General features: G+C 47.3%; 1 protein-coding gene across 7 annotated transcripts in view; it reads left to right on the forward strand.

Moving 5' to 3' along the window:
* The window catches only part of CC2D2B (coiled-coil and C2 domain containing 2B), a 1917855-nt gene that overhangs the window by 1085497 nt on the left and 809647 nt on the right, over positions 1–22711 (forward strand). For all 7 annotated transcript variants that reach the window (XM_078643430.1, XM_078643434.1, XM_078643435.1 and 4 more), the window contains one exon: positions 13131–13284. In XM_078643430.1, coding sequence (XP_078499556.1) covers positions 13131–13284 — 154 coding nt within the window. The remainder of the gene's footprint in view (positions 1–13130; positions 13285–22711) is intronic.

Consider the following 22711-nt stretch of genomic DNA (forward strand, 5'->3'; position numbering starts at 1 on the left):
TCAGGCGTGGCCACCGCTGGCACTCCCTCCCTCACACCTGATATGTCAGCCTAATGTCCCGCCGCCCCTCTCGTCCACTGCACTCCCTGCCACCTGTAGTCTGTTTAGCATGTGTTCCCATCTCTCTGCCAATGGCTCCCTCCGAAGCCCCACTATTTCCTCCCGCCGAATGGCTGTCCATTCTGCACGAGCCCATGACGAGAAAGACAGAACCCACGCTCTTACATTAGGCGAGCCCCTCGCTTTCCATCTCCTAGTGAGGAGTCGCACTGCTGCGACCTTCGTCACCACTCATTTCAGGACCTTGTCTAACATTTTTTCGAAAATGCATAGATTTTAATAAATTGTGTTGTCAGGCACCCCAGTGTACTTATTAGGTACCCGAGTTTCACATATCCAGTCTGGGAATCAGGGAGAGAGTGGGACATCGGCCTGATGTCACACCCTAGGGGAAGAGACGTAAAATATACTAGTCGTTAAACTCTCTACGTGTCAATTCCACCTTGTGACCCCGAGGAAATATTTTTCCCATTGCCTGTTTGCCCCTCTCAGGCGTTGTCTATCTTGTACCCACTGCATGATTACATTTATTTTATATGATTATTTCCAAACAATTCCTCATATGTTAAAGCATTGGGCAAGGTTTTGTGTTTCACTAAATGCACATCAAGTTAAACTGCCCATTTCCCTTTGTTGTGTACTCACAACTCCAAGGAACTAATGTCACCGAGTCGGTCCTCTCTTTTCCCTGCACCAGTAATTCTCTCTCAGCCTTAAAACAGGGTTCCATTTCCTGGTCAGACCTGCCGCGTGATCGCTACGTCACATCATTCGATAGGGACGGGGGAAACCCTTTCATGTCTTGTCTGCACCCCATCCATAGTAAGCACCATATGGGAAAGTGTTCCTGGAGCATATTTATTGCTAAAATCGTTCGTTCGTGATTATTAATCCACCGCAAGGGAACCGATGAGGATTTCTTTCATAAATGTATCCCTTACTGTCACTCAGGGGGATCATATTACTCTGGGATCCTCCAATAGCGGGCATGGTGGTGGGAAGCTGACATCAATCTGTGAATGTATTGTATATTTACAAAATAAATATACACATCACTGTAGTATGCTTATTAGGCAACTCCGGGTTGTTAATTCAAGCTGTTAGAGATGACATGGAATTGCATCATTCAATCCCTGGGTATCCTTCCTTATTCTGTAGACCCATCTTTGTTCTTGTTTAAATATATATGTTTTCACATCTAAAACATTCCTTGGGATGAACGGTTTATTAATTACAACCCACTTACTATCTCTCTCTGAGTGATTATGGTTGAAATAATGTGTAGGTAATTTGGTAATAGTTTTCTTACACCTAATGTTACTCATGTGTTCCATAATCTGGGGTTTCACCCGTCTTGCTGTCATGCCAACATAGAGATAGTTACAAGGGCACTTTTTGAGCTATATCACATTTTCTGAGTTACAGTTCGTGTGTTTGTTTAAAGTCCAAGGGGACCTCATGCCCAAATCTATAGTTTTTATATTGTCTGTTAAAGGGCCTGCTTTGCATGTGCCACGTGAACAGTGCCCCTCTTTTGGTGGCAGATTCCACAAATTCGTTTCACGGTTTGGTTTCCTCACTACAGGTTTTGTGTTTACAAGTGAGTCCTCAAGACTTCCACTTTTCTTAAATGCAAACATAGGTCTGTCCAAGTTTTGACCGGCAGAGTTCGGAATCCGTCAATTGCTGTTCACTATTTTCTTTACATAATTGGAAGCATTACTGAATGTAGTGACACAGATGTTTTTGTCTTCTTATGGCTTCACATGAGTTTCCAAAAGAGATTCCCTGTTGTTGTTCCTCGCTCATTTCGATGCGTTGTTGATTACTCGTCCTGGGTAATTACGTGCCTGTAATTTGGCGCTCGCTTCTTTTGCTTCATCATCAAAGTTATCTAGATCTGAACAGTTTCTCCTAACTCTCCATAAGGTAGATTCTCTTTTAGGGCTTTGGGATGGAAGGTTCCAAATAGAAATAGATTGTTCTTGACAGTGGGTTTATGGTACGACCCACTTATCAGCTTTCCCTCTTTAGTTTCAATGTCAAGGTCAATGAATGGTAGGTTCTCAGTTGTTATTGTGGATTTGAAGAACAGAAATGAGTTCCTGCTGTTCAGATAACCCAGAAATTCTTTCAATGATTGTCTGTCTCCCTTCCAGATTAGAAAGACGTCATCAATGTAACAAAACCAACCTTTTTATTGATTGTGAATAGGGTGTGATGGGATAAATGTATTCATCCTCAAATTCAGAGACATAGAGGCATGTCAGACTAGACGCAAAAGAACTTCCAATCGATGTTCCATATGACTGTAGATACAATGTATCTTTGTACTGGAAAAAATTATTCATAAAGGCAATCTCAGTCAGGTTTAATATAAATGCTTGTGGAGTTCGGAAGTGCCAGTCCTCCATAAAAATATTTTTTTCTCTTACTCGCAGAGTTTCTTCCTGGGGGATATTAGTGTATAGTGATTCAATATCTAACCCCACTAAGAGTTCACTGTTGGGATCAAGGGGAATCTCTTTCATAAGGTTCAAAACATCTCTGGTGTCTTTCAGATAGGAGGTTTTTTTTCTCTACAAGTGGCCTCAAGAAAAAGTCTCAGAACTGCAACAAGAGTTCTAGTAACAAGTTAATTCAAGACACAATGGGAGACACAGTAAAGCTAAACACTGACAATACCAAAATCTTGATCTCTGGGAAGAGCACATCATTGTGTGACCGCCTATTGAGCAGCAGAGCTAGGACCCACACCCACCTCCACCACCCACACATAGAACCTCAGGATCCTCATCGACAGCAAACTTGACATGACCTTCCAAGTCAATGCCGTCAGTACCTCATGCTTCCACACCCTGAAGAAGCTGAGGAAGATTTCAAATGGCTCCCAATCAGCATCCAGAAAATAATCATGCACGCACTGGTCACAAGCAAGCTGGATTACGGGGACACCCTCTATGCCGAGATCAACAAAAAACTCTCCAGAAGGGTACAGACCATTCAGAACTCGGTGGTTAGAATCACTCTCAACCTCCCATGCTGCACTCACATCACCCCACACCTGAAGGAGCTGCACTGGCTCCCTATTCACAAACTAGCACAATTCAACTCCTCACTCACACTTTCAAGGCATTACATAACACTGGCCCAGCATACCTCAACAATCGCATCTGCTTTTGAACATCTTCCAGACATCTCTGCTCATATGGAATTCAACTTGCACAAATTCCATGCATACAGAAACCCAGATCTGGAGGTTGAGCCTTTTCCATCACTCTTAAGATGTAGAATGACCTGATGCTATATATAAGAGACTTCTCCTCACTTCTTGAATTCTATAAGTAGCTGAAGACCTGGCTTTTTGAGTAGTCACACTAGGCCCTAGGTGTGGCTAGACTCACACTCCCTCAGCCCCAGGATAGTTATTGTGCACTCTACAAATCTGCATACCATAATGTATTTTTTGTATGTGGTGTTTTGGGAATGTGGAAAAGTATATGTTGGCTCAACTAAAAGGGCACCTAAAACTCTGAGGAAGGAACACATGCAAGTAATGTATAATTAGAATGAATCCTATCCAGTGGCAAATTATTTTTGGTCTGTACACGAAAGCAGTGACATTATTAACATCAAATGTTTGGGAATCCAGCAGCTGAAGTTGGGCATTATGGGGGATATTAGGTCTTGTACTTAAGAAGATGTGAATCTAGATGGATGGATACATTGAAATGTGTGAAATTTGGACTTTTTATTGATAGAGAACTACATAGGTTCTTAACTGATTAAGTGTGCTTTGGTATTGTTCTGGTCATACATTTTTGTGGGTATGTCTATTTGATGTATGTATTAATTAGATTAGTGTATTGTTTCGATGTGTGATCTAGTAACAGGAACCTGTCTTTAGAATGCTGATATCAATAACTGCTTTGAAATTAGTTTTGTGCACATAGATGATTGTGGTTAGACTAGAGGGTCATCCTGGATCTTGTTTAATCTATGTGCACACTTGTTATAGTTATCAATGATGGTGATGTCACTGGGGAACTATTTAATGACATTGCTGTTATCAATGAGGGTGATGTCACTCGGTCACTACATTTTGGCATTCCTTTTGTGCTTTGTCTTCAAAACATTCTTTTCAAACCTTCTATGGTACATTGATTGTTTATAGGTTAAGTACTCACAAACTCGATGCATTTTTGTTGTAATGGTTGCCATTTTTTAACATTTATTTGTGCTACAGAATAGTATTGAGGGTTGATATGTGGATTAGGGATGTTTGGATTCTTTGCTGTCTCTTCTTTCTTTACAAATTGGTATCTTTTTTGTCATTCCATTTAAAAGTATTTCAGAATGTCTGCCCGTTTTTTATTACAAGGTGTTAGACTGTGGGTCTTGCCCCTATGGAAAGGGGAATTGAGGCAGCCGTTGGATAGTGAACGTTTTTTGTAAAAATAATGTTTTCCGTTTTGGCCATTTTTAGTATCTACAATTAAAAGAAATAGTTATTTCTGATTTTTTTTGTAAAAGATATTTTTATTGCATTTTAAAGAAAACAAAAGGAAAACAAACAAAATGAAACCAAGCGGCATCAATGCAGCAGCACAGTCCGGGCCCCGCTGGAGCATCCAACACAGCCATCATTAGTACCAAGTACCAGCTAGTTAGTCTAAGCGAAGTTTGTAACGAGAGCATCGGGTAGTCGTTCGCCAGGTGTCACCCAAGGACTCTGCTGGGACCATCCCGAAGGGGATAGCCAGTTGCACGAAATGGCACGTGAGTCCCGCGCTGGTGAGGTCCCTCCTCATTCTTGTCGTGCCGCAACAATAACAAACCCCCCCAACCGTGTCACCCTCCCAGCCCCCCCAAACCCCCCCCCCAAAGTGGTGGCGCCAGCATACACTCTCAGTCATCACTCCTCACTCATATCAGCTGGGTAATTATATTTGGAAAAGATGAAGTCCTCTCAGGGCCGATGGACAGACAGCAGAAGGTAAACCAGTCGACAAAAACCTGACCAAAGGTCCCCAGCGAAACATAAAGTTCTTAAAGTTGCCCAGGAAGATGTCCGCCATTCTCTCCATGCGCATCAGCTTCCACAACTTTGCGTGCCATAAAGACATGGCCGGGGCCGCTTGTTTTTTCCAAGCCGCAGCCAGTGTCAGTTTAGCCGCCCCCAAGCACAGCCACAAAATTTGCTTATCAGCCTTCGTTTGATGTTCTAACAACGGGTCTCGGAGACCCAAGATAACAAAGGATAGGGAATCCGGAATTGGATATCCCAGCATGTCTTTGATATGTGATAGAATTTCGGCCCAGAAAGGTCTAATGACAGGGCAATCCCACCAGATGTGGCGAAAATCACCCAATAGGCCACAGCCTCGCCAACAGCGGTCCGAAGTCGCCGGGAAGATGCGATGAAGTTTTGAGGGGTAGAGATACCAATCAAACATGGTTTTGAGGTGGGCATCCCTCAGATCTGCCGAGTGATTATGGGTTTTAATGTCCCTCCAAAGACTCCTCCATTCAGTCTCCTCTATGTCTCTACCCAGCTGACTTTCCCAATGATCCATATAGCGGGGACGTGGGGAGAGCACCGTGTCAAGTAGGAGTTTATATAAAAAAGAGATCGTTCCCTTCATTGTGGAGGTTCGTAACAGGAAAGCTTCGAACGGTGAGGGCGGTCTGATAGCTGCCTCTCTGAGACCGGTCGAAGTCGCCCAGTGGATCAACTGGGCATAGCGATACCGTTCCGTCGGTGGTAGGTCGTAGTCCCGCATGCAATTAGAGAAGGTAAGGGGCTCCGCACCGTGGAAAAGATGCGTAAGGGCTCTACAACCACCCTCTCTCCAAAGGCGAAAAGGCCCCTCCTGTAATGCCGGCGGAAAAGCCGGGTTAAAGTGTAGCGGAGTAAAGGGGGAGGGGAATGTCGTCCAACGCTCGTCCCCAGAAACCGAGTCCCACACCTTCAAGACCGTGCCTGTGGGGGTGCTGATGTAAGCGTTCCTAGGTCTGTCTGATCTAGGTTTCCAAGCTAGGTCCCAAATCGATCTCCCAGCCACACTTCTATCCATGTGCAGCCAGTGTTTTTCTGATTCCTGCTGCGACCACTCCACTAACACTCTCAATTGCGCGGCCTTATAGTACAAGTGCAGATCCGGGAGACCCACTCCTCCCCCTTCCCTTGGTCGCCTCAAAGTCGCATAAGAGAGGCGTGCTCGGCCACCCTGCAATATGAATTTCAAGAGGAGGGTCTTCACCCGCCGGAAGAAATCGAGTTCTATCGGTATGGGGAGGGCCTGGAAAAGATACAGGAATTTCGGAAGGAGGACCATCTTAATAGCATGGATCCTGCCCAGCCAAGAAATGTATTTCGGCTTCCACTTGTCCAATTCCCTCCGCACAGCCGAAAACATAGGCGGGAAGTTCGCTGCAAACAAAGAGCCCACAGAGGATGTTAGTCAGACCCCTAAATAGAGCAGGGAGTCCGACGCCAATGCCAATGGCGTAAGTGGCCGCAATCGCTCCACCTCAGTCGGTGGGAGCGTCAGGTTCAAGATATAGGATTTATTAAAGTTAACCTTGAATCCGGCTACATCCTCAAAGCTAGAGAGCAGAGTTTGTATGTGCGGCAGAGATTGCGCCGGATCTCCTACCGAGAGGAGCACATCGTCTGCAAAAAGGGAGATTTTATGTTGTTCACCCGAAAAGGGGAGTCCCTTTATCAGTTCGTGTTCACGCAGCGCGATGGCTAGGGGTTCAATGCTCAAGGCAAAGAGCAAAGGTGAGAGGGGACAGCCCTGTCTCGTGCCCCTGGTGTGAGCAAAACCGGCGGAGCGGTGTCCATTAACCACCACCCTGGAGTATGGAGTATTGTAGTTCGCACGGATCATAGTGAGGAAGCGCGGCGCGAATCCAAATGCCTCCAGGGTGCGGAACATGAAGTTCCAATCCACCCGGTCAAAAGCCTTTTCAGCATCCAACCCCACCAGCACCGCCGGGAGGCGCATCTTCGAGGCCTTCTCAATGAGATGAATCACCCTCCTCAGGTTATCATGTGTTTGGCGTCCTTTAATAAAACCCGACTGATCCGGGTGGATAATGGCCGGCATCAGATCCTGAAGTCGACGAGCCAGAATCGCGGAATAGAGCTTGGCGTCTATGTTAAGCAAAGCTATCGGTCGGTAGGCTGAGCAGTGGGACAGGTCTTTCCCCGACTTAGGAATCACGGAGATTCTGGCCTTGGCCATGGAGCCCGTGGTGCAACCCGTGTCCGCCATATCGTTAAAGAGGGGTACCAAAAATTCGCAGAGCTCCGAAGCGAAGGATTTATAAAATAGAGCCGTGTAACCATCCGGGCCGGGGGCTTTGTGAAGTTTAAGGTCCCTGATAGCCGTCAGCACCTCCTCTCTAGAGATAGGGGCCCCCAGCAGCTCGTTTCTTTCCTTCGACACCTTTGGGATGGGGAGAGAAGCCAAAAAACGTTCCTGTGCTGCTGGATCTCGAGGGTCATCCCTGTAAAGTGCCTCATAGAACTGGCCAAGGAGACCAGCCTTATCAGCATCACTGTGGCGAACCGTACCTGAAGGGTCCAGGATGCCCCCTATATAATCCCTTTCCCGTTTGTCACGCAGTTGGCGTGCCAGGTGTCTACCTATTTTGTTTCCCTGGGAATAGGAAGTGCGCCGCAGTCGGGGCAAGGTGAACTCCGCCCGGTTGGCATAGTGGGCCTTCAATTTACCCCGTACTGCGGTCAATGGTCTCAGGGTAAGCCTAGACGGATTATCTTTGTGGGCCTTCTCCAAGGCTGCCAGCTCCGTTTCCAGGTCCTCCCTGTCCCTCCTCCTCAGTCGATTGAGATTGGCGTTGAGGTGAAGGCATGTACCCCGTATCGAGGCCTTGCAGGCATCCCAGGTGTTAAACAGGGAGGTATCCGACGCCAGATTAAGAGTTCGGAATTCCCCTATTGCTTTACGTAGGGCTTTGCATGAGGAATCGTCCCTGACGAGTGCTGGTGGAAAATACCAAGTTTTCACACCGTCCCCCCCGGAAGGCCATCGCAGCCCCAGTACCAGCAAGCTGTGGTCCGAGACAGACAGGGGAAAAATGCTATCATCCCTCAAATCCCCTCGTAGAGCCTGGCTCACAAAAACATGGTCAAGCCTGGAGTAGGAGTGGTGAACATGGGAGAAGAATGTGTAATCTCTCGACTGGGGGTGCAAGAATCTCCAGCTATCAACCAAACCAAAATCCCCAATCGCATCCCGGTTCTCAGCAGAAAACACTCCCGCCCCCGCCCTCTGCTTCCTTGAGCTATCCAGATCCCCATCCCAAATCATGTTGAAATCACCCAACATCACCACAAGGCCCTCCGCAAAGTCCCCCGCCTTGTCCAACAGGTCACGCAGAAAAGCATTCTGCCCCGAATTGGGGACATACACCACTACAAATGTACAGGACACTCCACCAAGCACCCCCTTAACCATAAGCCACCGCCCTTCCTTGTCACAGCTAATCCCCAAGGGTTGAAAGTGCAAAGACACTCGAAAGAGAAGCGCTACCCCTCTATGTTTGGTGGAGGCAGAGGCCCTATAAATCAATGGGAAGTGCCTGTGACGTAGCCGGAGTTCGTCCTTACGCGCCAGGTGGGTCTCCTGGAGTCCCACAATATCCAGTTGGTGATCAATAAGATACTTCCATACTTTTTGGCGCTTCTGCGGGGAGTTAAGGCCTTTGACATTCCACGTCCCAACACTAATCGGCATAAGGGAACTCCACCACCCTCCCCAGGCTAAGCAGTGCAGGTACCTCCCCGCCCCCCTCCCTCTTGACAATCACAGTTGCCAGATCCAATCGACCCTTCACCACCAAGACTCCACCTCGCCTCACCGTGTCTATAAAATCCCGTAACCCAGGACTGGGAACAGCAAGCATCCAATTATGACGCTCCCTGGTAGACCCGGCAAGCAAGAGTCCCGAGCATCCAGCCCCAATTAGCAAAAGCACACCATACATCCACACCAGGCACCACCACTCCCCAACTCTCCCAACCCCTTCCCCACCAACCCACACAACACCCCCTGAATTCCTCCCCCCCCCAACAGCACCCCAACCCAAAAACAAACAGAGATACCTAGCAGTCTCAACGAAGAGTCCCAGAGCAGTGCAGCGCACCGCGTAGTCGCCGGGAAGGGGACGGGAGACTCCCTCTGGAACTCCCAGGGCCTCGGTCCGGTGTGTCTTCTCACAAAGTACTTGCATACCCACGGAACCTGAGAACAGGAGCCCCCTCCGGCGCCATCAGTCGCAGCCCATAATTCAGGCCGCCCCGGAGCTCTGCTGCCACTCCGTCAGCGTCGCCGAAGCAACGGAGGCCACCGCATCCCCCCTTTCCTGCAGGCTGGCCGTTCGGTCGGGCCGTCCATGGCCAGGCGCTGGACCCACTCTATGCCAAGAGGAGGACTGATGTCGACGTCTCGGGGACGGGCTGCCCACTCTCGAAGTTGGAGACTCATCTTCAATGCCCAGGAGGTTCTTTGCTGCCTGAAGCGAGCGTAACTGCACCAGCCTGTTCTCCCAACGGAAAACTATGCGGAATGGATGACCCCATGAGTAAGTAATGTTACGGTTCCGCAAGAAAGCCGTCACAGGTCTAAACTCCCTCCGCTTCTGAAGGGTCGTCGCCGCCAAGTCCTGATATAGTTGCGGGCGGTGTTTACGGAACTGCAGAGTAGGAGCGTCTCGAGCTTTCCTGAGGATCCTCTCTTTGAGTTGAAAGTCATGGACACACACTAGAATATCCGGGGGAGGTCCGCCCCTCCGCGGCAGTCCTACTCTGTGAACCCGATCCATCCGAATGTCCTGGATATCCTCCTCACCCAGGATCTGAAGGAAGAGGTCCTGCACGTAGCCCCGCAGATCTCCCGCCTCACCATCCCACGGCACCGCTCGAATACGGATGTTATTTCTGCGGGAACGGTTCTCCAAATCCTCTGCATGGGACTGCAAGTCCAAGTTTTGTTCAGTAAGTCTCAGCACGTCCTGTTGCAACTGGTGGACGTCGTTCGCTATGCTAAGATCGTGATCCTCTAGCGTGGCCACTCTCTCCCCCACTGCATCGACGTCCCTCCGCACCTCTCGGAGATCCGACGTCAGTTGTGCTCGGAGTTCCGATATATCGTCTTTGATAGATTTAAAGAGGTCAGTCATAAAGGCTTTGGTAACTGGAGCCTCGTCGTCCGACCGCCCCGGAGAGGAACTCGGGCCAGGGGACGGCGGTTGCTGGGAATTCTTCGACTGGGTATCCTTACCGGCCTTCCTGCGCACAATATTAGCCATCGCGGCCCTCGTGGACTTCCTGGTAGACACCGACCGGAGTCCTCCCGGCTCCAGTGGAATCCAAGAAATGCACCAGTAAACCTCCCTTGGTGCCTGTAACAGAGGCAGCCCCAGTATGGTCCGGTCCAGCAGCCTTCGCAGCTCCTGATCCCACCTTGTCAGTCTGGGCGAAGCGGCGGCTCAGTCGCAACCTGCCGGTAAGCCAGGGACCAGGAGAGCAGCCTCTCGTTCCTCCCCTGCAACAGGCGTCTCGGGATGGCAAATCGCGGTCCTCTAGGGCACTCTCAGTACCATTCGACAGCTCGGCCCCCCCGTCTGCCGGCGTTAGCAAGAGTCCTGATCCAGCGCTAGGGGTGGAAGGGGCGGGGAAACCCAGCTCGCAGGGCCTATCTCCGGTACAGTGCCAAACGGGTCCCCCTGCAGCAGGTGTCCTGCTGTCCGACTTCTCGACCCCCAGCAGCCAAGGCGAGACCGTGGGTACTAGCTGCTCGCACCGGCACTCCTTTGTAGCGTAGCGCCACTCCGGGGGTCAGGCCGCCACTCTTCCGGCTTCCCCGTGGTTAGGGGATCAGCCAAGGGTTGTCCCTCCTGTCGCGGCACCTCCGCCGGGTTGCCGGAGAGGCCCTCGGGCTGCCCGCTCTCCACCTAGGTCGGAGCCCAGACCCACCTCAATGCACGGGCCCAGACTCCGCCCAGTCGCGTGATCCTCGGCGTCAGCGACAACCGCTCTCGGCGCTAGGCCGCAGACCGCGTCCTCGACTGGGCAGCTCACCGTGCTCTGGCTCCGGGCGCCCGGGGTGATAAGCTCCTCCCCCGTCCGGGGATCCGGGGATGCAGCACCGGTCAGGCGCCTTTGCTCCGCCAACGGCCCTCAGTTGCTTCTCACTGCAGTGCCCAGGCAGACCCGCCGGACGCCGCCTCCAGCTCCACTCCCGGCTGCCGAGGACTGCTCTCCTGCGCCACCGCTCTCGGCGCCTCTCCGGCCTCAGGCAATTCCACCGGTCCCGGAACCGCACCGGCCGCTCCCGCTCCGCCCAGGGTCGCACCCCCACCGGCGGCCGCTGTGTTCGGTCTCCGGAGCAACCCGCAGCTCAATGGGACTCCGGGGGCCCCCGCTATACAACGCTATTCAGGGCCCGGCGCCGGAGGGGACAAAAACACGTCCTACTCCGCCGCCATCTTGGCCACGCCCCCGTTATTTCTGATTTTAGGTATTTTGATTTTTTTTAAAAAATAAGCTGAGCTCCAAAGCAATAGAATGTCCATTTAGTGTTATGTGTACCTACTTTAGCTAATCATGTGTTTAGAGAATCTCAGGATGTAACAGTTTATTTTCAAATTTGTGACATCAGTACTTGAAGGGGATTGGCCTAAATTCGCTTAGTGGTTTTTTTTTAATGGTCCAATAGTTAAACAGTTGTTTTTCAAATAGTCTTTATGGGCAATTTGAATTGATTAGTTGTTTGATTATAATGTAAGTTCTGAGGGGCCTGTTTTCTGGCAGTCTTTGCTGAGATTTCATAATTGTAACTTGATTGGGTTTTCATCACACATTTGAGTGACAGGTCGTCTTTCTATGTTCCTTCAGACACAGGGCGATCTGTATCATGGATATTTTATGAAATGTGGCATTGATTTCTGATTTGTGCATTTCTAGAGGTTTGAGGATGTGAGTAGTTATTGAGAGTCAAATTCATTTTGCCATATTTTTATTTTTTGTTGTAGTTCAGCATTTGTAAGCTCTATGGAACGATATCTATTAATATATATTTTTAATATGTCTCATGGACATTAACTATTTGGTCATTGGACTTGTGTTCATATCTGCATATATTGGGAGTCTTGAGTGAATTTAAGGTTATGCTTTTTGTGGGTCTCATGCAAGTATTGAATTGACTTGTGTGTGTAGTTTTAGTGTGTTTTAAAAATTGTGAAGGGGATACCGAAGCAGAATGAATCCTGGTGACTACAAATATATAACGATATTCAGTAGTTACTGAAAGGTAGATATCATGCTTTCTCATGTCCATTTTTGCAAGCCTCGATTTAACTCTTAATTATTTTTTTACCATTAATGTTTTCCAATGAACTAGTGCTACATATTATGTTTACTATATTGCTATTGGTTTTGTTTAACTACCATCATAATGAAGATTATGATTTATAAGATAAATGAACCAGCGTATTCTGACTCAGAAGAAATTATACCTTGAACACTGCTTTGGTGGTAGTGGGCAACTACCACTAAGGGTGCACCTTTGGAGCTGGACCCTTTTACCCTGTCCTTTGCCCTACTCTGGGTCTGACCAATCAGCCATTAATAGCAAGTACATATGCATATTGGCTTTTGGGCTGGTCATCTGTAGGCGTACATGCATGCGTTTGTGCCTGATGGATGAGTCTTTGTGTTTTTCCTTACAGACCAAGCTCCATTAAAGACAGTTCAGCGATTCCAAGGTAAAAAAACAACCACCGTTAACTTGGGTAAGAACAGCTGATATTTGCAGTGCAACAAAAGGTTCACAAAACAGCTGTAGCAAGCATGGGTTATAAAATAGTTCATCAGTGATACTATATACATTTTTTACGCCATTTAATAGATGTGTTGCTTGCTATCATTACTGCAACTGCATGAATATGCTTTTAACCTAAATATATGCCAGGCTGTTAATAAAATATGCCAAATATTTGATGTTTAAATTGAGAAAAATATCTAACCATTTTTACAGATTCATGAAGTAACCACAAAAGAAAAGCACATGCTTGCAAAACTATATTTACCCTTACCAGACAAAACTTTTCAGAAGGGAAAGGATGAATTTGAACCAGCAGAATTTAGCAATGACATGGTTGTCATTCCTGAGTTTGAAGAAGTTGGAAGTAGTAAGTAATTTTACAATATGCTGTTTGTTTGGTATCTTTCAGTAATAAATGTTATGTCCTTGTACAGTTTCCTGTCTTTTTAAGTTTACTTTCTCACTGTCCTTTATTGCATCATTTATGGAATAAATCGTAGGTGTGAGCCCGCTCCCTCAATATCCGGTGAGTGGCATTCGGGCACAAGCCCGAAAACAGGGATCTTTCTATTGATGCGAGGCGACGTCCACAGGAGCGTCGAGTCCCGGTGCCTGACCCCAAAATGGCGATTGCATAGGACAGTTAAACTGTAAGCCCAGTTACTGTTGCAATCTCAATCCAAAACAATCTGCAAACCCCACAATCGGTGAATCATATAAGGCATCTGAAGCTACCCTAAAGCCTAACCAGACACGGCAGCATATCTAAGGAACACCATTAGATCATTGAAGCAGCCTGATCCCAAAATGGCGGTCACACGGGGAAAATCACACAGACAACATATCTGTCCATGTGCCTAAATAACTCGAGTGAACCCCAGTAGTCACCTGACCATTGAAGCTAAGAAAGCCCAACAATAACTAAAACCCGAAGGGCAACCACCACACTTCAGCACAAGTTGTACAATCCTAAAGCCTGACCCCAAAATGGCGCCCAGTCGGGACAAATCACCCCGGAGCTCTCGCCTTGCAACAAAACAGGTCATAATAATCCATGCCAATTAAGCATTGGCCGAAACTCACAAAAATTGACTTCAGGGCAAAACCAGCACTTGGCAAGGAAAAGCACCAATTGACTTAGCTCCTCAACCCATGAACGACAAATCAGGTATTAAGACTATGCTGAATGCCCTAAACCTATCCTCCGACACAGTTGGCTCCGACGCTCCCTATCCTCTAGCCCCCCAGCGGCCTATAATGCACCCACAGAACAGAATTGAGGGACCGCAGGTCAGCCTGACTTTCCCCCAAACCAACTCAGCACATGGCTTAAAAGCCAATGGCAGAAACTCTTTCTCCATCATGTACCCCCCCAACCTCTCGCCCAAAGCGAAAAGAAATTTTAAACAAAGGCTGCTAAGACAACATCAAGAATGCCTAATTGCAGACTTTTACCACTGCGCCATAAAAGGATTACGGAAAATGGATCTCATTTTCCACACCCAGAATCCTAGGGGGTGGAACTCCATCCTCAGATCCCACCTCCACATATATAAAATGACCACCACCCCTGTAAGCTGAAAACTAACGTTACTAATACCCAACCACCGCACTCGCTGCGAAAACTCCTTTGTGACCATATACAGCAATGGCACGATCCTGATCCAAGCCAACAACGACAACCTAGAGGCCTTCGACTCACTCTTCCCCACGCTACACCTTGCCCTTACCCATCCATCTCAGCCCAACCCGAAAGACTCCCTAGCCTCAAACCACACACACGGTGAAAACCTCCCAACCCTTCCACCCACTCACCCCCCCCCCATGGGTACCGCCAATCTACCGCCCCCTAGCTCCACTATCTACCTCAACGCCTTCCTGAGCCCGCAATATTCATCCCGCTTAAGCTCACCGATCTCTAGACTCTCACCAGACAATACACCTCAACCCCTCTCCAGTACAAGGGACTCCCCTTACCCTCACCCCTACCCAGTAACCAAAGAAACCGACCTGCTGTTAACTGTCCCGAACGCCCTGCCTACTCTAAACCCAGTAATCCCACCGATACCAGTGATTACCCCCATAAACCACAATAAGATCACAGACAGAGGGAGGAACTCCCACACAGATTCTCTTTCTCCACCAATCATAACAAATCTCCCTCCAACAACCAATGATCGGACGCGGGAAACACAGAGCCCCGACCCCCCCACCCCTCCTTCCTTGAGCATAACCCAAAGATTGGCTCGACTAGAACTCCAACTTGGAATAGCTACCCAAAATATTAATAGAATCTTATCCAAACATACCATCCCCTCTACTCAAGGCCTACCCCTATCACTCCCTGGCTCGCTCAACAAACATAGATTTCACCACAAAAATACACGACTGAGTTGGAAGACAACCCCCCACAGTAACCATCCACATAGAGACAAGAGAACGATCGCTGTAATGTCCATGCAAGAGGCGAGGGACCTTGCCGAATCCTATAAAGCAACGCCAACCTCCACCCCAAGTGCTAGGATCCCAGTAATTATCAGTCTTGGGAGAGAAACGACAACCAAAAAATTAATGAGACCTCCAGCGCACCTCACAAACATTCCTGGGGCCCCCCCCAATCTTAGAGCTAAACAACAAGAAAGTGGCCAACTGCATGCTCATCAACTGCAGATCTGCGAACAAACACGCAACTGAACTGGCAGAAACCATCCTAACACATGACTTAGACATCCTGTTCATCACTGAAACCTGGCTGAATGAAACCTCCCCACCTATCTTCGACATGCTTGTACCCCCGGGATTCTCTATCCTCAACAAGGACAGGAACAGCCAAAGAGGTGGAGAGACGGCAATCATATTTAAAAAGAACATCTCTATAACAGAAATCGACTCCCTCAAATATCATAATCTGGAATACCTTCCAGTCAACAACAAAATGTCTATCAACAAAATACTTCACTGTCACCTATATCTACAGACCACCAGGAAACAATACTATATTTGGTGAACAGCTGGCCGACCTGATCTCGCACTGCTCACTCTCAAATGAGAATAACCTGATACTAGGAGGGTGGAACTCCATCCTCAGATCCCACCTCCACATACATATTTGGTGACCAGCTAGCCGACCTGATCTCGCACTGCTCACTCTCAAATGAGATTAACCTGATACTAGGAGACCTAAACCTTCACTGGAATGAGACAAACAACCCTCTAATGCAAACCTTAAACGATCTCCTTCACAACAACAACTTGATCCAACACTGCACTGAACAAACCCACGACAAAGGCTCAATCCTAGATGCCATCATAGCCCATGAGGATGCAATCACCATCGTTCGCACCCTCCCGGTCGACTGGTCAGACCATCATCTCATCCTCTTCCACATCAATCAAAAAACACATTGAATTCCTAGCAGAAATGATCACTTCCACTGGACAAGAAACCTGAGACAGATCCCCTTGGAAGAACTAGAAGAAAGACTGAGCTCATTCTTCCCCCCCAATGAAGACGAAAGGTCCACTGTAGAACTTACCACTCAATATAACGAGGCCCTAACTGACATGTTGGACAAAATAGCACCCATGAAACAAAAAAAGAGCAAGACCCTACCATCGAGATCGTGGTTCAACACTGAACTAAACGTGGAAAGAAGACAACTAAGAGCAACTGAAAGACTGTGGCACAATTACCCCTCGTCAACTCACCTCGAACTACTCAAAACAAAACGTAGGATGTATAACAAGCACATCGCGCACGAAAAATCCTCCTTCTTCTGCGACGCACTGAACAATGCAAAAAACCGCCCCAAATAACTCTTCAACATTATCAGACAACAAACATCTAAACCAACTCCGGCTGCTATTCCGGCCTCCAAAGACCTATGCAACAAATTTGCTAATTTCTTCTGCGAAAAAAGTCTAAAGATTGAGCTCTCACTGACGGACCACTTGCCTCCATCAAAGACAGGCCCGCTACTCACCAAAGAAGATGCAAACCCACCTAGCCAACCAACCTACAACTGGTTAACCTTTACTCCCACTACTGTACCTGAAATTATTGAACTAACCACCGGATCCAAACCCTCATCGCATCTTGAAGACCCCCTCCCCGCTCAACTGGCAAAACAACTCAAATACTCCTTAGCCCCCACCTGGACTGGGATCATAAACAGCTCCCTGGAAACAGGAATCATACCTGACTGCCTCAAAATAGGCCAGGTAACACCACTAATAAAAAAGGCTGGTGCTGACCCCAACGATCTTAGCAACTACAGACCTGTCTCCAATCTTCCTTTCCTAGCAAAATTACTAGAAAAATGTGTTCTCCGTCAACTCACCCACCACATGGACATCAACAACCTCCTCGACCCACACCAAGTAGGCTTCAGAAAAGGATGTAGCACAGAGACTGCCATCCTAAATGCCATAGATGATATGCACAAATCACTGGACAGGAACCGCTGCTGTCTACCTTTCGGCGGCCTTTGACAAGGTCGACCACAAACTACTCATCAACACTCTCCTAGATCGGGTAGGAGCCAACGGGGTGGTTGCACAGTGGTTCACCTCCTTCCTACAAAACCGCTCACAAAGAATAAAAATAGGAAACTCCACGTCCGACCTACACCCTATACTCAGAGGTGTCCCCCAAGGCACAGTTCTATCACCCGCATTATTCAATATCTACATGGAGCCACTCACCATCATCCTCAAAAAAGCTAACATTCCCTTCCATCTCTATGCCGACAACACCCAGATATACCTAGAAACCTCCTCCCTAGCAGACATGCAAAGACTAAACGTCACCCTAAGAGAAGTACAAAAGTGGCTGTCCCGTAACCATCTGAAACTAAATCAAAACAAAACGGAAATTCTTCTCCTAGCCAGCAAGGAAAAGACCCCGCAAATCACGGAATGGATAAAGGCTATTGATGCTCTAGACCAGTGGTTCCCAAACTTTTGACTCCTGAGGACCCCCATTGAGTCACCACTGGAAGCCGGGGACCCCCAAGCAATTTGTATGAGTTACATTTCAAACATTAAAACAGTAATTCGAAAAAAATACACACGTGTGCACACAAAACAAATACTCAAAGTACTAAGGATTTTGGGGCCAGATGTACGACCATTTCATTTAGTGCCTCGCAATTGGCGACACATTGCGAGTGCCAAATTGCGAGTCGCTAAATGAAATGTACAACAGTGTGTTTAACACTGTTTGGGATTCCCAATGGGGTCGCAAATTGCGAGGTTCATTAATATTAATTCCCCTTGGGAAAGCCAGCCCTCCCAGCGATGGTGGCCTGCTGGGCTCTGCAGGCCACCATGTCTCGGACTGCTTTTAAATAAAGCAGTTTTTTTTTAAAAAATGCAGCCATTTTACCATGCATTTAAGAAAAAGAAAATGAAACGTTTTCGTTTCATTTTCTAAGGGCAGGCAGAGGTCCTTGGGGGATCTGACCTTAAAAAATTATTTTGCATGCATTTGCAAAGGGGAAGGGTTCCCCTGGGAACCCCTTCCCATTTGTGAATGCATTACCATCTACTTGAAGTAGGCGGTAATTGTGACTGTTTTGCGACCGCAAAACTTTTGTACATGGTTTTGAGACTCGCTATTTGGAAGGGAATGCCCCTTCCAAATAGCAAGTTGCAAAACCTATTTAGAGAGTCGCAAACAAATTGCGACTCGCGAAATAGGCTAAGAACATGGCCCAATAGGTTTTTGCATGAGCAAACCGGTTCGCGAACTCGTCCGCGCATATTAAAACAGATCGTACATCTGGCCCTTAGTGTTTTAAATTGAAGTAATAGCCCCTCTGTCACATGTATTTCATTTGTTTCGTAGCATCTCTACTACCATTGTAGGATGTCAGAGCACTTTACATCACACACATATAGAGACATTGAATCATACATGTTAAATCAGTGTGTATATAAAATGTTTAAAGAGTGCTTGGTCTGGAAAAGCACAAACTCAGGATTCAGAGCATAACACAGTGGCCACCATTGACTTTAACATTAAAAATGTATTTCCACCCAAATATATCTTTTTTAGCAGCATCAGGATAATGAATAACTGGGACAAAATATAAGTTACTAACTGGCACCATGCAGTTTGCAAGCAGCTCTTTGATGACAGTTTAAAGGTCCCTCTGCTAGATCACGATTGTCACTTATGAAGTGCACAGTAATAAAGGAATCTCTGTGACAAAAGCAGTAACCACAAACCTAGGCGCATAAAATGCTGCTTTTTAAGATGCATGTTACACGTTCTTTGCTGTAGGCACATTAACCCTCTGTGCTACATTAGTTAAATCAAAGCTGCCACTGAACAAAACTCTCCTCACTCTCCAGCAGGAACATTAATCACTGGCATTCTCTTGCCACTTTTATTGTTGCTGGAAAGCTGCTAATTATACAAGAAATGTTTCTGTGCTTTTAAAACTGTTGCCTACGGACCCCCTGGGAATGTGTCACGGATCCCTGGGGGTCTGCGGACCACAGTTTGATAAACACTGCTCTAGACTATACTCTCATCCCAGCAGACTCAGTGAAGTCATTGGTTATCACTCTGGACCCCAACTTGGATATGATTAAACACATCAAGAGCACCGCAAGAGGTGCCTTCTTCAACCTAAGCTACTAAGCAAAATCAAACCCTTCATCCCACCAACGGACCTCAAACAAGCCACGCAGTCCCTTGTCCTATCCAGATTAGACTACGGGATCACCACCCTCACAGGCATGGCTAAACTTCACCTGGCTCCACTAAGAACAACACTAAATGCAGCAGCCAGAATGGTGTCAGGAGTGAAGAAATATGAACACATCACTCCCGCGCTAACAGAACTTAAGTGGCTCCCAATAGAATTGTGAGCCAATTTCAGAACCGCCTGCCTCACACACAAAGCTCTACACACTGGCAAACCCACCTATCTAGCTGCCAAACTCAAGAAAGCGGGACAGGCAAGAAACCTCAGAAGCTCCAACTCTCTGCTACTCATCCCTCCGAAAACCTGCAAACAAAAGACCCTATGTAGGTACTTCACCGGAAATGCACCCAAAATCTGGAATGCCATTCCCACACATATTAGGACAAACTCTTCCTACAAAGCCTTCAAGAGCCAGCTCAAAACGCTCTTCCTCAATCAAATCCTCACAAAGTAACAACGGATCTTCTTTAACTCCCGACCACAAGACGGAAGACCCAGCAACTACGTTAAAGCCACTCCTGACATCACTTCCCCTATATTCTGAACATTACTCCCCCTTACCTGAACATCAAACTCTCAACTTTGATTTGATTACTACCAGACGATTACAGATTAATGAACCTCCTTAGACCTTAGACTCACTATTTACCTGGACTCTCTTGGTGTAATAATCTGTTTATAACAAATGTTGTAAAGCACTCTGATACCTCCGGGTCTGGCTAGCACTATAGAAAACTCCAAAAATAAAATAAACGATTGTAAGTTTGTTTTACTGTTTTTTCATTCTGCTCAAAATTTTGATGCCATATGTGGTTAATCCCTGGAGCCTTATTTACAACAAACTGGCAATTATATAAACTACAAGCAGATATCTCTAAATTCTGTTTACCGTGTGTGGCTCTCCTGTTCACACAACCCCTGACCCTCATCCTCAGCTCCGATTGCTAAACCCAAGTTTGTTTACAATATTAGCAAAGAAAATGAAAAAGGCAAATTGGTTCTACTCAGGGCCTGTGAAAAATTGTAAGATGGTGTGTGTCATTTAGGCACCAGAACAGTATCCTAACAGTTGCTGCAAGTTTGGTGTAGGGTTACGGCGAAGTTGGAGGATGAGCTTTGCAAAATTCCATTATTGTATATTTATGGTCTTCATCAAGCTCCAGGATATATATCACAGTTTAGACAGTAATTTACCCACTTTCTGTTTCACTCCTAAGTCATGATTTTATTACACTTATTGTTAATTGTGTATTCGGCAAACACCACAAATCAAATTGTCTCTTGCCACTTCAAAAACAGGAGTGTTTAACTAGCTCATAGGCATTACATTTATAATCCCCTTGCCAAGGTATGCTCAGACATGAGTCCCGTGCTCTCCATGCCACTGCAATCAAGCTATCCTGGCTGATGACGGCTGATAGCCAGAAACCGGTCCTAGGATGCTTGATTCCGGTCCAGGGAAGACATAGCTTGGCAGTTCGGGCTGGGCGGTTCCCATGAGTCACAGGGTCAAGACTGATTTTCATATGGCCATGTCTGAACCGGGGTGGTGTGGTGAGCAAAATAACAATGGATTAAACCCAGATCTGTGACTGGGGGTGAATGTTTTGCCATTGTGCAACATTCCGTCCATCAATTGTTGTTTTTGCATTTGTCACCCCGAGTGAGATGGTTTTATGCTCAGACGTGAGTCCCGTGCTCTCCATGCCACTGGAATCAAGCTATCCTGGCTAATGACGGCTGATAGCCAGAAACCGGTCCTAGGATGCTTGATTCCGGTCCAGGGAAGACATGGCTTGGCAGTTCGGGCTGGACTGTTCCCATGAGGCACAGGGTCAAGACGGATTTGCATATGGCCATGTCTGAACTGGGGTGGTGTGGTGAGCAAAATAACGATGGATTAAACCCAGATATGTGACTAGGGGTGAATGTTTTGCCATTGTGCAACATTCCATCCATCAATTGTTGTTTTTGCATTTGTCACCCTGAGTGGGATGGGTATGCTCAGACGTGAGTCCTGTGCTCTCAATGCCACTGGAATCAAGCTATGCTGGCTGATAACAGCTGATAGCCAGAAACCGGTCCAAGGATGCTTGATTCCGGTCCAGGGAAGACATGGCTTGGCAGTTCGGGCTGGACTGTTCCCATGAGGCACAGGGTCAAGAATGATTTGCATATGGCCATGTCTGAACTGGGGTGGGTGGTGAGCAAAATAACGATGGATTAAACCCAGATCTGTGACTGGGGTGAATGTTTTGCCATTGTGCAACATTCCGTCCATCAATTGTTGTTTTTGCATTTGTCACCCCGAGTGGGACGGGTATGCTCAGACTTGAGACCCGTGCTCTCCATGCCACTGGAATCAAGCTATCCTGGCTGATGACGGCTGATAGCCAGAAACCAGGCCTAGGATGCTTGATTCCGGTCCAGAGAAGACATGGCTTGGCAGTTCGGGCTGGACTGTTCCCGTGAGGCAAAGGGTCAAGATTGATTTGCATATGGCCATGTCTGAACTGGGGTGGTGTGGTGAGCGCAATAACAATGGATTAAATCCAGATCTGTGACTGGGGGTGAATGTTTTGCCATTGTGCAACATTCCATCCATCAATTGTTGTTTTTGCATTTGTCACCCCGAGTGGGTCGGGTATGCTCAGACGTGAGTCCCGTGCTCTCCATGCCACTGGAATCATGCTATCCTGGCTGATGACGGCTGATAGCCAGAAACCGTTCCTAGGATGCTTGATTCTGGTCCAGGGAAGACATGGCTTGGCAGTTCGGGCTGGACTGTTCCCATGAGGCAAAGGGTCAAGACTGATTTGCATTTGGCCATGTCTGAACTGGGGTGGTGTGGTGAGCAAAATAACGATGGATTAAACCCAGATCTGTGACTGGGGGTGAATGTTTTGCCATTGTGCAACATTCCGTCCATTAATTGTTGTTTTTGCAAGTGTTAGACCTGGCATCATTGGCGTGGGTTTCCCCTGTATTTTTGCCTTTGCCTCCTGTGTTTTGCTGTGTGTTGGACTTGGTTTTGCTGGTCTAGATGCTTTGGGCACTTTGCCACTGCTGTTCAGTGCC

This window comes from Lissotriton helveticus, chromosome 5_1 (genome assembly GCF_964261635.1).
Source record: "Lissotriton helveticus chromosome 5_1, aLisHel1.1, whole genome shotgun sequence".
In the NCBI taxonomy this organism is placed as follows: domain Eukaryota; kingdom Metazoa; phylum Chordata; class Amphibia; order Caudata; family Salamandridae; genus Lissotriton; species Lissotriton helveticus.